The 16,247-nt window shown below is 36.6% G+C and overlaps 3 protein-coding genes across 3 annotated transcripts; 2 read left to right on the top strand and 1 right to left on the bottom strand.

The window, feature by feature from the left end:
• Nucleotides 1-421: 421 nt before the first annotated feature.
• LOC107780491 (caffeoylshikimate esterase) lies at nt 422-4,669 on the top strand. The gene is made up of 7 exons (XM_016601040.2): nt 422-601; nt 700-732; nt 831-957; nt 1,060-1,206; nt 1,849-1,979; nt 3,611-3,748; nt 4,132-4,669. The coding sequence occupies exons 1-7, from the start codon at nt 599-601 to the stop codon at nt 4,507-4,509; spliced, it is 957 nt and encodes a 318-aa protein (XP_016456526.1). The 5' UTR covers nt 422-598; the 3' UTR covers nt 4,510-4,669.
• Nucleotides 4,670-5,396: 727 nt separating this feature from the next.
• Nucleotides 5,397-11,881, bottom strand: LOC107780494 (spliceosome-associated protein 130 A). The gene is made up of 4 exons (XM_016601044.2): nt 8,662-11,881; nt 7,431-7,922; nt 6,558-6,713; nt 5,397-5,764 (listed from the first exon to the last, which is right to left on the bottom strand). Exons 1-3 carry the CDS (start codon nt 11,665-11,667, stop codon nt 6,576-6,578), a joined length of 3,636 nt encoding a protein of 1,211 aa, XP_016456530.2. The 5' UTR covers nt 11,668-11,881; the 3' UTR covers nt 5,397-5,764; nt 6,558-6,575.
• Nucleotides 11,882-13,944: 2,063 nt separating this feature from the next.
• Nucleotides 13,945-15,306, top strand: LOC107759892 (dirigent protein 24-like). The gene has a single exon (XM_016577896.2). It carries the CDS (start codon nt 14,041-14,043, stop codon nt 15,172-15,174), a length of 1,134 nt encoding a protein of 377 aa, XP_016433382.1. The 5' UTR covers nt 13,945-14,040; the 3' UTR covers nt 15,175-15,306.
• The last annotated feature ends 941 nt before the right edge of the window (nt 15,307-16,247 follow it).

Genomic DNA, 16,247 nt, shown 5'->3' with positions numbered 1-16,247 from the left:
ATATAATCATCGGTTAATTTTTGGATGATACTTAGATATCATAATTATAGATTTTGATAAAGAGCCGCTTCTCCAACAATTTTAAGATTATTAACTTGAAAAATACGACAAATTATTTGCTAAAATATAGTATTAGTAAATGTAAAAATTCATGAATTTCGTCTAAGATTATAACTTTTGAACTCTTTGTGGATGCTTAAAAAAAGGTAAACATAACCTAATTCCAAAAAATATAAAATTGAAATACTTTAAAAAAGCACAGCCCAATAAAACTCAAACTAAAGCAAAGACAGAGTGTACCCTACAAATAACAATCCAATCCAATCCAATTTGGCGTCGCAGTTCTATGCTGACAAGGCTTCTCATATTCCTTAGAAACCATATATTATAAATACCTCATAATCTCCTTTCTATTTTTCTCATACTACTAAACTCCAATTCATTCTCCTTCTCGTATTCTTGACATTCCTTCTACTCTTATTATCTTTTCAAATATATATATCCCACTAAATTAAATTTATTTCCAAATATTCGTTTTACAAATAATAACATATTCATTCTTCTTCCTTTTGCTTCTTTTTTCTGATACACTCTTATCATGGTGAGTTTTTTCTTTTCTTCACTTTAATCTATTTTTTTCTATTTTATTTTATCATTGAATTTTAATCTCTGTGTTTTTTTCATTGTTTTTTATAACAGGCTAATGAATATGATGGTGTTAGATATGAAGAGGTAAGCCAAGATTTTTTTTATTTTTAAAATCGTTATTTTTACTTTTTGTATGATTTTTCTGATTTAAGTTCTAATTTTTTTGGGTTGTTAATTTACAGGTATATATATTGAATTCTAGAGGAATGAAACTATTTACATGTAGTTGGCTGCCTATAGATTGTGAACCAAAAGCTTTGATTTTCCTCTGCCATGGATATGCTATGGAGTGCAGTATCTCAATGAAAGGTAATTTTTTTTATTTCTTTTTTAAATTGAATTATGCAAATTATTAATCTGGATTACTTAAACTAATATTTTATTATGTGTAATTTTTTTAAAAAAAAATAGATACTGGAATTAGACTGGCTAAAGCAGGATTTGGAGTTTATGGAATGGATTATGAAGGCCATGGAAAATCAGCTGGACTTCAAGGCTTTGTTTCCAGTTTTGATGCTGTTGTTGATGATTGCTCTGATCATTATTCTAAAATTTCTGGTATTTATTTCATCTTATTTATTTTCCTCTGCCTTTTCCATTATACCAAAATGTCTAATTATTTGGTTGTTATTTCTGTCTGTTTATTGCTTCATTTTCACTTCCTTTGAGACGAGGGTCTTTCGAAAACAAACTCTCTATCTATATTAGGTAGGGGTAACGTCTGCGTACATTTTATCCTCCCCAGACTTCACTTGCGGTATTTTACTAGGCTTGTTGTTGTTGTTGTTGTAATAACAACGTCAAATTCAGTGTAATCCCACAAATGAAATCTAAGAAAAGTATTATGTATACAGACCTGACCTTACCCCAAGGTAGAGAGATATTTCCGATAGACCATCGATTCAGTATCAAAAAGAATATTAAATTTCATTAAAGAAAAAGGCCTCAAGACTTTGGTTTGGTGGTAAGAGAGTAGTACGTTAATGTGTGAGGTTAGTGTATGTCACGAGTTCTAATCCTACCCCAGATAAAGTTTAGTATTTAAGTGAAGAACGATAGAGAAGCGAAATTTGAGTCAGAGCTAAAACCCCATTCAATGAATGGGACATGTTTATGTTTGTTTCCTATTTTCTTGGGATTTTCTGATAATTTTGTGGGGGTTGACTTATTCTTGTTTTATTTTATTGGTGATAAATGCAGAAAGGAAAGAAAATAAGAAGAAGATGAGAATATTGATGGGAGAATCAATGGGAGGAGCTGTGGCTCTACTTTTACATAGAAAGAAATCTGACTTTTGGGATGGTGCTGTTTTAATTGCTCCAATGTGTAAGGTACGTGTGCAAAATTAAACTTATCAAATTTCAGTTTTTTTTCTATCCATATCCGATCTTTTCACTTTTAATTAGAGGTAATCCAAGTCACAGAGTTAAAAAAAAAATCTTCTTCCCCCCTTAATTGCTGTGATTGTGCTTGTTTGAACTTAGGGTCCTCTCTACTTACACAAAATAAGGATAAGTTTTGCATACACACTATACTCTCTAGACCCCACGTAAGAAGGGGAGGAAATATATTGAGTATGTTGTTGTTGTAGTAGTTGTTGTTAGCGGGACAATAATTTTATATAGTCAGACATTTCTATAACATCATCCCTATATAACAGTCATTCAGTATAAAAGCCAAAAAAAATTTGGAACCAATTTTTATAGTATGTTATAATATATGTCATCTATAACAACATTTCACTATGGCAGCAAAAAAATATCGAAATAAATAAGAGTATTTTAGAGAGGTTTGACTGTATAAATAAGACTATATTATACCCAAAAAAGAAAAAGTCCCCAGCAAAGAAGTGGAGAAGGGGTATTCCATTTTTATTCCAACTTGTATTTTTTATTTAATACAAGAAATATTTTTAATTTGGTGGGGTTGTGTTTGACCAAATTTGTAACTTGATAGAACGTGCGAGGAGTTTTGGTTAACTGGAAAGCAAATTGTCTTACTGCCTTGGCACATTTGATTAATATTTAATTTAATGATTAAAAGTCCTTTCTATTTGGTCCCTTGCTAAGAAATGGTCATAGTAACATGGAAAAAGTGGTTTGTAATTAATATATTTATTTTTATATATAATATTTTAGATGAACTTAAATAAAATAACATGAAAATTTGGAATTTATAGAATCGATTCCAGCTTAATTGAGGTTAAAGTATAGTAGTAGTAATTGTTGTCGTTATTAGACGCTTTTTTGCTTCGTTTTTTCTCATTTATTTGAGGAGATTAAAGCGAAGGGGTTCAATTGAATCTCCTTGTCAGAAAATTATACTGTATATATAGGTTAAAAAACTTTTATGTATATATAACTTATTGAATCCTCTTTGGATAAAATTTTCTTTTGATGTAGTATTTTTTAAATCATCTAATTAGAATTTTTTGGTTTCGCTTTTGAGATAGAGTTATTAAAATACGAAAGAGAAGATAAAAATTAAGAATATTTGGCTAGAATATGAACCATGCACGTGGATGATGTTGCAGCCATTAGACGGTTTTATTAGGAGTAAATATGACAAATCTGGTTTTAATGTGACACTTTACTGACTATGAAAACAACTTGATATACTAATTTGACTATGAAAACATCTTGATATATATAATTATCAAATTAGTACTAAAACTTCAATTATGTGACGGTTTTGTTGGGAGTAATACGCCTATTCTGATTTTTAAATACGACAGTTTACTAACTCTGAAAACGAAATTGGATTTGCATCATCGACAAATTAGTACTGCAATTTCAACTTTTTTATGATGGTTTTGTTAGGAACAATATTAATATTTTGGCTTTAAATTTGACACTTTACTAACTCTATGGAAACAAGCTTGATAATGTCCACAATCTTCGAATTAGTTTGTTCCTTTGAATTTTGTGTGTTGTGGTTATTGATCTTTCAAATTTTCAAGCAGATTGCGGATGATATGAGGCCACATCCAATGGTGATTAGTGTTTTGACCAAACTTTGCAACTTTATCCCCACCTGGAAACTCATTCCTACTCAAGATGTTGTTGATTCTGCCTTCAGAGACCCTGAAGTTAGAAAAGAGGTACCCCCTCCTTTTGTTTCATAATTGATAAATCCGAGCACCAGTGGCACACAGTTCGAAACTCAATGAATAATGGGATTAGAACCCGTGATGTAATGTTGTACTCTTATCACTAGACCAAAGCCTTAGGGACTATGTTGCTCGGGTCGTAAAAAAAAAAAAAAAAAAAAGGCTCACCTTTGTCAGATCCTCCAAAATAAATAATTTTGGGAGGATCCAACACAAACACAGAGACATTTTTGAAGGATCTGAGTAACTTACCTTGGGGACAAACTTTATTTTCTTCCCATCTCCTTAACTTTAACTAATAGACCAATCTTTTGTAAATATAAAAGCTCTATATTTTTATGTTTGCCTTAACTATGGATTTTGATAAAATGCAGATCAGAAACAATCCCTATTGCTACAAGGGACGACCTCGCCTACAAACCGGGTACCAACTACTTACTGTTAGCATGGATTTGGAGCAAAGACTTGAAGAAGTTACATTGCCATTTCTAATTGTACATGGAGGAGAGGACACAGTTACTGATCCATCTGTGAGTAAACTTTTATACGAAAAGGCCTCGAGCATCGACAAGAGCTTCAAGTTGTACCCTGGGATGTGGCATTCCCTTTCCTATGGTGAATTTCCTGAGAACAGAAACATCGTGTTTTCGGACATTATCAGTTGGCTCAATGAGAAAATCAGTATGGGAAATTCAAGGCTGGAGAGACAACAAAAGCATGCAAATGACAATTTACCAAAGATCAGTAGTTAGGCATATTCCTATCTTGTTGATGGCTGTGGTATTTGATACCTGTAAAACAAGTAAAAGAAAAGAGAAGCATAATTCTTTATAAAGAGTGCTGAATTGCAAACTTCACATATTGTGATCTGTCGAGTGGTTAAAGAGGGAGAGGCTCAAATCTTTCATGCTAGAAGTGGTGTATTGTTTCTTCATTTCTGTATAATATGATAGCAACAGTGTTAGCGGCGGAACCAAGATTTTCACTAAGAGGATTCAAAATATAAAGAAGTAAATATAAAATTTTACCTATCTACACTATTCAATATTTATATCTCAAAAAGACAAGAGTGGGTTGCTCTAGTGGTGAGCACCCTCTACTTCCAACCAAGAGGGTGGGGAGCCGAGTCACCCCAAGAGCAAGGTGAGGAGTCCTTGAAGGGAAGGGAGCCGAGTTTTTATCGGAAACAGCCTCTCTACCCCAGGGTAGGGGTAAGGTTTGCGTACAAATTACACTCCCCAGACCCCACTAGTGGGATTATACTGGGTTGTTGTTGTTGTAGTACCTATCTACACAGTAATTTTCTAGCAAATACACCCCTTGGATAAGGGTGGCTCCGCCACTGAACAAAGTACACTCAATTTTTAGAAGGGATTTCTCAAACACAATATGTCATAGAGGAAGAAACAATGCAAGATCTTGAAACAGTATGCCAGTAATCAAATAAACTGAAATGGAGGTCAATTGACTTCGTTAAATATATGTCTACATATGATTAATCAAACAAAAAAATTAGGCAAAGTGTACAAAATGAGATGTAATGGCACGGCTTCTTTGGACGCTGCTATTTATCCTATACAGAGTAGTACATATGATTCCTAAGAGAGACGAAAGGATAATAATGTAACCAAGAGACTGAAAATCCAACTCAGTAGAAGAGTCCACCACAAATTTAAAGGAAGTCAATCAATCTCTGCATCACGACTACATTTCTCATAAACAAACTGGAAATACACAATTCAGTTAACAGTAGTTTGCTACAAAATCAGTTGAAATGACTAAGGCTACGCTACAGCATAATTACAACAGAAAAACTGAGCAATAATTCAATCCGCATCTTTTCTTCAAATACTTCTATAGTGAGCACAGCTTGGAGTGCATGCTGGTCTATTCTCTTGCATCCACAGAGCTCAAATCAAATTAAACATCCATAGCTCTCTGCAGCATGCTCCCTCTTATGCCGCCACATGACTGTTCGCTTGGATTGATTAAGACTAAAACCATCACCTTGTCATAAAAAAATCAATTTTGAGTGAACCAACAAAAAAAAAAGTCTGCTATCACATAGAACTAGAAGTTTTTGTGCCCCTAGACAAATGGCATCTTGGTGTACCAAGGAGAGAAACAAGACACTGCTTTCTATCACACAAAAGTGCTTGAGTTTGAGTATCTCTTAACAAATGGCATATTGATGGACTGTTAGAGCACAGCAAGGACTGATTGACAGCACAACTGAATTTATTGACGACAAAAGGCAAACTTGATTCCATTTTCAAGCCACAAATAATATGAAGAAAGCTTCTAAACTTAAACTCTCCTTTGTTCTCTTTAGACCAGCTTGTGCACCTCGACCAATCTACCGGACAGCTTGTTTAACCAACAAATACAGGTTGCCAAGAAAGTCATGCTTACCAAGGTCAGAGCATATGAGCTCACACCAAGTGTTATAATTGAGATTGGAACCTCGAAAACCAAATCCTCTTCAAACTTATGTTTCCTTTAGTAGTCAATTGACAATATCAACTATGACTAACTCTTGAAGATGTGCCCTAACGGTTGAATAGTTGGAACAACAACTTGCGAAACAAGGTCCAAATTCTAGTACACCAAGTGAATTCTTCTCATCTGTCTTAAGTCTTGTTCGGAAAAATTACTTAACACCTATGCTGATAGAAGGTAACAAAGTACATGATGGATTACTCGAGGTAAGTGCAAACTTACCTGGACACAACGGTTATCCAGAAAAAACACCAACTATGACTAACATGCAAAAGCTATATGTGAAGACAAGGGAATCTACCTTGATCTAAACATGTTCTCAAATAATTTTGTTTCTTATTTCTTCAAGCTTTTTCAAAATCTCGCCTGGTGTCCTGTCCAACTCATCTGCAATTTTGCGCTGCATATCCATAGGCAAGGTTGGGAACTGTTCGCACAAGTCTCCATCTATCACATCCTGCAAAATAGTTCCAATATATCACTGTTATCATCAACATGAGATAAGAATTGAATAATCAAGGTGACTTAAATATACAAAATAAAAAGAGCATACACTCTTAATAGTACCATGTAATCTAGTTAATGTCAGCCCTGAAACTTGCAACAGTTTCGCTAAAACTGCACATTCTAGCACTCAAAGACACGACTAGGCATAAAATCAACTTGGTAGACATAGAAACAGCCTGTGGCAACTTAGAGTTCCCTTTTGTTCAAGCATGTACAGCACTTCAAAATAGTGAAATCAAGAAAAACATAAAACACTCACAGGCACACTAAATTGCTCATTGTCAAACGATATAGCCAATGAAGGATGCAACTACTTATAATCCATGATAGCACAAGCACGTTTGCTGTTCTAAACTGCTCAACAATTTAATGATCCAACTTTTTTCCTGGAATAAGTAAAAGATTTTATGTGTTAAACATTTTAATTGGGACATAGGGCAGATCAGGTTAAGCTTCCACCCAACCAAGTCTTGTAAAGTAGCTAATAACAAATTCCTAGTTTCACTTCAGACGGTTCAGAGTTAATTTAGCTTCCCGAGGAAGTTTATTTACATTCATTTGCTACAACTAGCGCATCTCTGCTACCAATCAGGATGTCAAACTAAGTAAATACCACTTTCCGCAGCGGAACATTAAGGAAATAGCTGATTGAGCAGTACAAGCCTACCTTAACCGGGAAGTAGGCAGATCTGTAGGCCATGTGATCCCTGCCACATAAAGGTGGGAACTCCTGCCTCAAATGCATCTCCAAATGAGAGAAGAAGTCAACATCATCCCTCGAGGTAAATGGAAGCATTGCCCCGACGCTCCCCATCACAGTCCCGTAAATTACACATTCGCCCCCTCCTGGAATAAGTGATGCTCTTTGTAAGCAAGAGACCACATCACCAACATGAAACTGCACTATCTCCTCAACCTTGTTTGGGGCTCCGTTCAGCTTCCCCTGCTCCCATTTTATTTTTCCACCAGTAGGGTCTTCTTCAATTTCATCTGAGACGTCCTGAGGTAATCGCACAAAGTAGATATTCCCAAACTTGTCAGCTCCTGCCACTGTGTCAAAATCTACATGCTGTGCTGCAGTTAGCCATCTCGGTACCGTGTCATCAGCAAATATGTATAGTTGATTTTCGTCACGTCTATACTTACAGTAGTGGAATGACTGCAAGAAGTGAACAATTAGAGCAGATCGGTAGAAACCAACACTTCATAAAATATGACATCAAAGAGGACTATTTTATAAGAATCTGAAATTCCTGTCAGAAAATATCTAACCTAACCATCAGTCTACATTCTATTGATTCAAACGGCCAATTCAGTCACCCTGTAGTAAATTAGTATAGTCAGAAGAAAGAATTTAGGCAATTATGGAAGTAATTATCATGTTGGATAACAACATATAATCATGCAACCGAGATTCATTGTGCTACTTTGGGACGGGAAATAAAAAACTTTCAAACTATATGGCAACTGTAATTTATAACTAAAAAAACTTCAGTGACTTAGCAAAAGGATATTAGTTTCAGGCTATCTGAATCTATGAGCTTAATTAGTTTTACGAGGTTATAACAATTTAATGCAGAGAATTAAAAACAATATATCATTTCATACTTCGCAACATTTCCTCCAACCATTTCTATTGCCTCAATTTCGCCTGATACACATTCAAAAAACTTTCACAGGCATAATATCACAATAGCTCAATTCTCGATGCCTAGTCATTAGAGATTTTTTTTAATTTTAAACCCCCAGTCATTAGATTCAAATTATGTCTTTAGACTAGAACGCAGAACACACCTTCTCTATCACAATTTACATCGAACAAATATTATCCAAGAGAATGTAAATTAATTCAATACTTCCTCTTATGTTTAACACAGAATATTTTATAATGATCATACCTCTTGCATGTCACCAACATAAATCCGATCACGATAGGTATGGATAGATGTGATTGAGTTGGGGAAAAGCTTGTTCTCACATTTTCTGAGCAGTCTTTTCTTCCCCAAATCATACAACCTAAGGACAGACCCCACACCAGCCAGTAGTCTTCCTTGGAACTGACATAATGCAAGAGGCACACCATCTACCTGTGTCTTGTGCAAAAGCTCAAGGACCTTCCCATCTTCTTTAAATTTGTAAATATGAATGTATGCTGCTTCAAACGATTTTTTGGGCCAAAACTGAAGGCCCTTGGCAGTACCAACAGCTAACAAAGCTCCATGCTCCTTGTCATGGAAATTAACAGTGCATATGCTAAACGCAGCTTCATTATCCTGAAGCTCTAGCAGACAAGTGGTTTGTGTTGACCTTGGGTCAAGGACTCTGATGCAAGAAACCCACCTTCCCGACTCCGACTTGGGATAACCATATTGTTCATCAGATAGTGGATCATTACCATCATCATCTTCACCATTCTCCACTTGTTCTGCATTTCCATTTTCACCATTCCCAGCTGTCTCAAAGCACTCCTTTTTGGCAGCTTCACGCTCTTCTGCAGTGTATGCTCCCTGGTCACTCTCTATCATTATCACCATCTTCCGTTTAGGTTGAAGAACAAACCTTCTTGGTGTATACCTTAAAGGTATAGCTGTTTCATTGAAAGTCTCGCCCAATCTCTCTATCGTGAAGACCCTCAACGCATCCCCAGCAACCGCTACTACACCTTCTGCACATTGATCTGATGAAAATGAGGCTGCAAATTCAAGAGTCTCATATGATAAAGGCGTCAAAAGAAAATGCCCTTGGTGTATATAACCTAGCCACGGTCTACTTGACAAGCAGAGCATAGCACGCCGTCCTCTCACAACAATGGAAAAGAGCTTAGGGGCTCTAAGCCCCAAGAAACGTGAACGTGCATCTGAAAGCTGCCCAGTTATCATATCCACCACAGTCCTGAATAAAACCCCATTTTGTAAACCAGCATTAAGAAAAAGGCTGGCAGGGTGATCAGCACCATCTTCTCCACCAATAGAGGCCTGAACTTCAAGAAAAAGGAGAGACTCTGGCGGTGAAGATACACTTTGCAGACTCAGAACCTGCATACAGTCATCAGGATCCAATGACAAGATACGAATAGTGTTATCATATGATCCAACTGCAAGGAAACGGGACCTTTGTCTTCCCTCAGGAACAGGGGCAATGTCCAGACAAGCTACATCACCTGACATCTCATGCTTCTCGACTTCCATCAGCTGGCCAGTCATATCCACTTCAAAATATATAAGCTCCCCTCCACTTAGTGCAATTACCACTTGAAGCCTATTAGATCCAACCTTGACAATAGTTCTCTTTCCAGGAGTTCTCCATTCATTAATACGGCCATCTTCTCTAATATGCCTTATTCCACTGGGATGAACTTGCATCAACGAATCATCACCAATCAATGAAACAGCAAGAGATGGAGTAGTATCAAGAAACCCACTGTCGCTAACTTCTTCAACTGTCTCACCAATAGAAAGCACGAGAGTTGCATTTGCAAAAGAGACAACAATGTACGCATCAAACTCATCATTGACATTCTTTTTCACAGTCCAGACAGCACTAGGAACACCAGGAAGCTGTGACACAGCCATTTCACTAACAGCTAAACCTGGCCTAAGTATGCGCAACGAGGACCGAGGACCCCTCCCACACAGTGAAAATATTTGTGGAGTTTCTTCCTCAAAAAGATTTACTATTTTCATGTCCATGATTGGCATCAAGCTCTCAATCTGATCGATCCTAACAAGATTCTTTAGCTTTCTTGGCTGGAAAAATACAGGCTGAAATCCTTCTTCAGTTTCCATTAACGTTGATGATGAAGCTTCGATATCAGGATCATCTCCTATCGCCTGAAACTGATACAATGCATGATTCCCAAACTCTGACGCAGTAAACAGGAACCCTGACTTCAAGACACACAGCGAAGAACTGACTGGAATTGTATCAAAATACTTGATCTTTAACTCCTTAACCCTGTCATTGTCGTGATCCAATGTCACCTTAAAGATATCTCCATATTCAGTTTGCAAAAGAAAGAAGAACATCGACTTCTGCTTATGCATAGCAGCTGAAACAATCAAAACCCCACGTTCCGCTGGCAAATCCACCCTCCTGGGAATAACAGCCCTAACATCAGGGTGTCCCTGATTCTTATATATCACGAAATTCTCCGCGCAAACAAGCACACCACTCGGACCATCCCCACCACCAGGAACAGTCACGAGCAAATTAGCACCATTATCGACCTGTTCACTCCACTTCCTGGAAACGTGATTAAGCCCTAAATCTAATTCATAAAATGTCAAATGCTTCTGAGCCTCATTTGCAGCCTGGCCAGTAGGATCCTGATCCGCCTCCGCGTAATCCAACTCGATCGCAGCAAATATCGGGTTATCAAATCCACAATCAACCCCACAAATCGAGAACGTAATTGTGTGGCTCTTATGAGCTTCTAAAGGCGATGAAATAGTTAACCTAGCAGCAGTATCCCTATTCAAAACATACACAAGCTTCTGTTTCTCACAAGCACCAATCATAACAGCCCTACCTTTCGGGTCAATACCCAAATACTGACCCGGAACTATCCGTCTACAACCCGACTTACCAAAAGTCTCCTGATGAATTTTATCGAAAACATTCTTCTCTTTATTATACTCTAGTATCACTATACGACCCGAATCCGACCCGACTACGATATAATCTTTTTGTGCACCGGTTAACCGAAATTGAGCTAAGGAGCGTATAGCGCCGAAGATTTCGACGGATAATAAGGTTTGGAGCTTACCGTTATCGTCGGGGCGGATGAGGTCAAGGACTTTGCCCCGGGCGACGGCGATTTCTTGTACTTTGCCACCGGAAAAGCTGCCGTTGATGGCGCAGAGTATGCCGGTGGGTTTTTGGAGAGTGAGACTGTAGAGATACATTTTGGGAGTAGCAGTTGGTGTACTGCTAAAACCCTAGTTTAAAACTGAGAATAGCAGTGAAGTGGAGTGAGGTTTAGGGTTTTGAGAGGAAGAAGAAAGGAGAAGTTAGATTCAGAAATGAAATTTGGGTTTAAACCCTAGACGAGAGTATAGTGAAAGATGGAGCTACGGTTTAATTTCGGACCGGTCGGTCTGTAGAGGCGGTTCGTGCGAGATATCAAAGGAAATGATTTCACTGTTTTATTTTTTGTTTTTCTTCCATTTTCTTTTTTGCTGTTCATAATCACCTTTTGCTCTTCTCTTTTTTTCCCCTCCCCATAGTTTATTTCTTGTCTTTGGAGAAAAAAAATTGATTCCTAAGGTCCATTACAACGTATTACGATAAAGTATTTTTGATAAATATTTATTATTGTTAGTAGGAAAGGCAAGAAAATATTACTCTCTTCGTTTCAATTTATGTGGACCCATTTGACTCGATATGAAGTTTAAAAAAAGATAGAAGACTTTTGAACTTGTGGTGTAAAATGAGGCACATATATTTTGTGTGACTATAAATCATTGCATAAAGGTAAATTGTTTCCAAATATGGAAAGAGATCATTCTTTTTGGCACAGACTAAAAAGAAAATATGTTCACATAAATTGAAACGGATGGAGTACATTGGATCCCTCACCATACGATGAAGGATGAAGGGCCGGGCTCGCACTATGCCAGCTACCCTCCAATCTCGTCGCGAGTTTAATAGCCTGTTTGGCCAAACTTCTCAACAGGCCAAAAGTGCTTCTTTTTTTTAAAATATTTTTTTCCTCAATTTGAGATGTTTGGCCAAGCTTTTTTTTTTTTTGGCTAAAAGCAGAAGCAGAAAAAAGTAACTTCTCTCCAGAAGCAAAAGCAGAAGCAGTTTCGACTTTTTTTCTTACCAAAAATACCCTTTGCAAAATATTATATATACCAAAATAACCTTACTTAGTTTAAACTATTAAGTAATATAAAATGACTTTTGGGGATGAACTTTCATATTTATTAGATGATTTTTGATATATTTAAATTATCTTGAAAGAATAAAGTACTTTTCAACTTTATTTTTATATTTTACTTAAATAAAATAAAAAATTTAATTATTATCTTTAATAATAAAAAATTATAATTATTTATCTACTTATATAATATTAACTATTAAACAAATCTTTTCATGTTCTTATTTGTAATTTGACACATAAAAGCATTTTTTGAAAAGCTTGACTAAACACAAATTATTGTTTAAAAGTACTTTTCAAATTGATTAACCAAACACAAACTGCTTTTCTCCAAAAGTACTTTTTTTAAAAACACTTTTGAAAAAAATACTTCTCAAAATAAGCTTATTTTTTCCAGATTGGCCAAACACGCTATAAATTTTAGTTGTCGGTCTTGTGACAATTTCTTTTTTGAATTCAATGACATTCTTTTATGAGTCTGAATTTATCATTGAACTCGTAAATCGTCTTAGTTACTGAGTTTATAATTAAATATTTTATATATATATAAAAAAATTTATAATATAAAATAAGATTTAAGCAGAAGCTATTGGGTTCATTCAAATCGATAGCTCAAACTCTAGCTCCGCTCCGGTAAAAAAAATGCAACAATTGGTGAAATTCAAGTATGCAATTAATTTTTTTATATTAGTATTATTTTAATGAGCTATTATGGCATACAAATGGTTGTCTAATATCCTCTGTTTCTTTTTCTTTTGCAAATCCTCAGGCCAGGTTTGAGGGGCCATACCCTTTGACATTAACGCAGTATAAGATTGTGTGGATTTGTTAAGTCCAAAAGTAAACCACTACATTAAGCCATTAACCACTCCAACTCATACCAAATAGTACTGCATCTTTTCCCATTTTTAACTTAGTTCTCAAGCAAACTAAAATATAGAAAGGAAAAAACAATAGCTATCCAATCTCTGGATTGCTAGAGCGAAAATACTTATACACATATGATATTTACATTAAACTAGTGATTATATGCTTAACCATAATAACTAATATGGTTTGATATAAGCACATGATGTGAACAAATATTTTCGGGCCAGAGTCCCTTCTTCACTAGCATTCCTTATGATAATGTACTACTACTGCCCAAATGATTAACTAAATACATTACAGAGTAGGTTCAACAAAACTAATGCCTAACTTTTTCTATGGATTTTGTTATTGCAACTAAACACTTTACCTAAACCATTTCATCAGCTCCACTTAATAGGTAGCTTGTAACCAAACTATTTATACACAGTTAGCCTATACTCATTCATCACCAACAAGCATCTGCTCAGTTCTTCATTTGCTTCTTCTCATCAATTATATATCATATAGCATCATTCACAAACAAAAAATGGTCAAATTTTCCCAATTCTGCTCTAAAACATTCCAAGCCACCTTCTGCATTTTGCTATTAACCCTCTTGTTTGACATTGCTACTTCAGCAAGAATCCTTGATGAAGTGAGCTCAGATGAACCTGTTGTGGCTCCTGTGGTGGCCCCGGCCACCACATTGCCAAGTGGCCACTTCCCAGCCACAGTCACTGCTCCTGATTCGAACGCGGAACCTATAGAGGATGATGATTCTTCTATTCCTGCAACCAATGTGGCTCCTTCAGCTGATTTTCCATCCGAACCCGAGCCTGATACAGCTCCTGTCATTTCCCCTGCTGCTCCAGTGGCTCATGTTGCTGACGCAACAACAAACAGTGGAGCAGCTCCTGTTACCAATGTGGCACCAGAAGCCGCTGCTACGTCTGGTGCCACAGTGGCAGATCCTATTCCAGAGGGCCACTCAACGTTCTCCTTTTTCATGCATGACATACTTGGCGGTACACACCCGTCAGGAAGAGTGGTCACTGGAATTGTAGCCAACACGGATGCCAACAATTTACCTTTCTCAAAAGCTAACAACCGTGTCTTCCCAATCGACGGTGGTGTTCCCCTCAACAACATTAACAACGTCGTCAACAACAACAATTACCCTTTCCTAGTAGGTCTCAATGGACAACAACAATCCAACACTGTCCTCCAAAACACGGGCAACAACAACATTGTCAACAGCGAGGACAACCAACCTTTTGTCACAGCCGGGCAACTCCCTGCTGGCCTATCCCTTCAACAGCTCATGTTCGGATCAATTACTGTGGTAGACAATGAAATAACTGAGGGACATGAATTGGGATCAGCAATTCTTGGTAGAGCACAAGGATTTTACTTGACGAGTTCTTCGGATGGGACGAGTCATACTTTAGCTTTAACAACATTGTTCCATGGACAACATGAACATGAAGTGGATGATACAATTAGTTTCTTTGGAATTCACAGGACCGCGACGCCAATTTCTCACATTGCTATTATTGGAGGCACTGGAAAGTATGAGAATGCTAAAGGGTATGCTACAATTGAGACTCTGCCTCATGTGGATCAACATACAACTGATGGTGTTGAAACTATTACTCACTTCACTGTTTACATCACCCCTTAAAAAGTGTTTGTTCCAAGAAAAGGGACTTATTTACTATGTTTGGTTTTCTGTATTTCTGATTCTTCACACTTCAGTTGATGTACTTTTCATGTAATGGTATGGTTAATTCTGATTAATTAATGTTATGATATATGTTAAAGCTTTCAATTTACTTGGTCCAAAAGAAGGGGAGCCTTGGCGTAACTGGTAACGTTGCTGCCATGTGACCAGAAGGTCAAGAGTTCGAGCCGTGGAAACAGCCTCTTGCAGAAATGTAAGGTAAGGCTGCGTACAATAGACCCTTGTGCTCTGCCCTTCCCCGAACCCCGCGCACAGTGAAAGCTTAGTGCACGGGTTGCCCTTTTCTTTTTACCCGGTCCAAACGGATTTCTGGAACAACAAAGAATTCATGTCTAGAATTGCTTAACTACAAGTTTAAAATATAAGAAAGTGTTCAGTATTAATGAATAGCGAAAGGTAATGACTAGTTTTTAGTTAAGAAATTGATACAATTGCAAATTTTACAAGGATCTTACGAAAATGTGATAATAGATTTAAAAGTATTTGTTACTTGGGTTTTGGATAATATTCGTACATTATAAATCATAATATATAACAACAACAACCCAGTATAATCTCACTAGTGGGATCTGAGGAGGGTAGTGTGTACGCAGACCTTACCTCTACCCTGGGGTAGAGAGACTGTTTCCGATACACTCTCGGCTCCCTCCTCCAAGAACTCCCTACCTCTTGATTGGAAGTGGATGGTGCTCACATGATATAACAACTAAAATTAGGAATAATAATCCTACTTCTCACACCATATATAGCTGCCTCGCCAAAAAGAAAATTCTGGACACGGATGTGAGATTAAGCATAATTTTTTAATGCCTATTCATACCATATAAGTTAAACTAAATTACTTCTAAACGTAGAAAAGAATCATTTATTTAAGGAACTTAAAAGGAAATAGGATAGTATAAATTGAGACTTTATATTTTTCATTCCCTCCACTAAATGAAGTCGAGAAGGAGATAAATTAGGAGTCGTTTGGTTACCGTAATTAGTACATTAACTTCGGTAAAAAACTTGAG

Source organism: Nicotiana tabacum, chromosome 23 (assembly GCF_000715075.1).
Source record: "Nicotiana tabacum cultivar K326 chromosome 23, ASM71507v2, whole genome shotgun sequence".
Taxonomy (NCBI): domain Eukaryota; kingdom Viridiplantae; phylum Streptophyta; class Magnoliopsida; order Solanales; family Solanaceae; genus Nicotiana; species Nicotiana tabacum.
Note: the sequence above shows the minus strand (reverse complement) of the source record. Positions and strands in the feature narration are given on the sequence as shown.

Coding starts and splice junctions, on each gene's coding strand:
- LOC107780491 (XM_016601040.2), top strand. Junction 1,980..3,610: donor TAATTGCTCCAATGTGTAAG/GTACGTGTGCAA, acceptor ATTTTCAAGCAG/ATTGCGGATGATATGAGGCC. Junction 3,749..4,131: donor ACCCTGAAGTTAGAAAAGAG/GTACCCCCTCCT, acceptor GATAAAATGCAG/ATCAGAAACAATCCCTATTG.
- LOC107780494 (XM_016601044.2), bottom strand. CDS start 11,667: ATGTATCTCTACAGTCTCACTCTCCAAAAACCCACCGGCATACTCTGC. Junction 7,923..8,661: donor ATGTTGGTGACATGCAAGAG/GTATGATCATTA, acceptor CACTTCTTGCAG/TCATTCCACTACTGTAAGTA. Junction 6,714..7,430: donor CTGCCTACTTCCCGGTTAAG/GTAGGCTTGTAC, acceptor ACTATTTTGCAG/GATGTGATAGATGGAGACTT.
- LOC107759892 (XM_016577896.2), top strand. CDS start 14,041: ATGGTCAAATTTTCCCAATTCTGCTCTAAAACATTCCAAGCCACCTTC.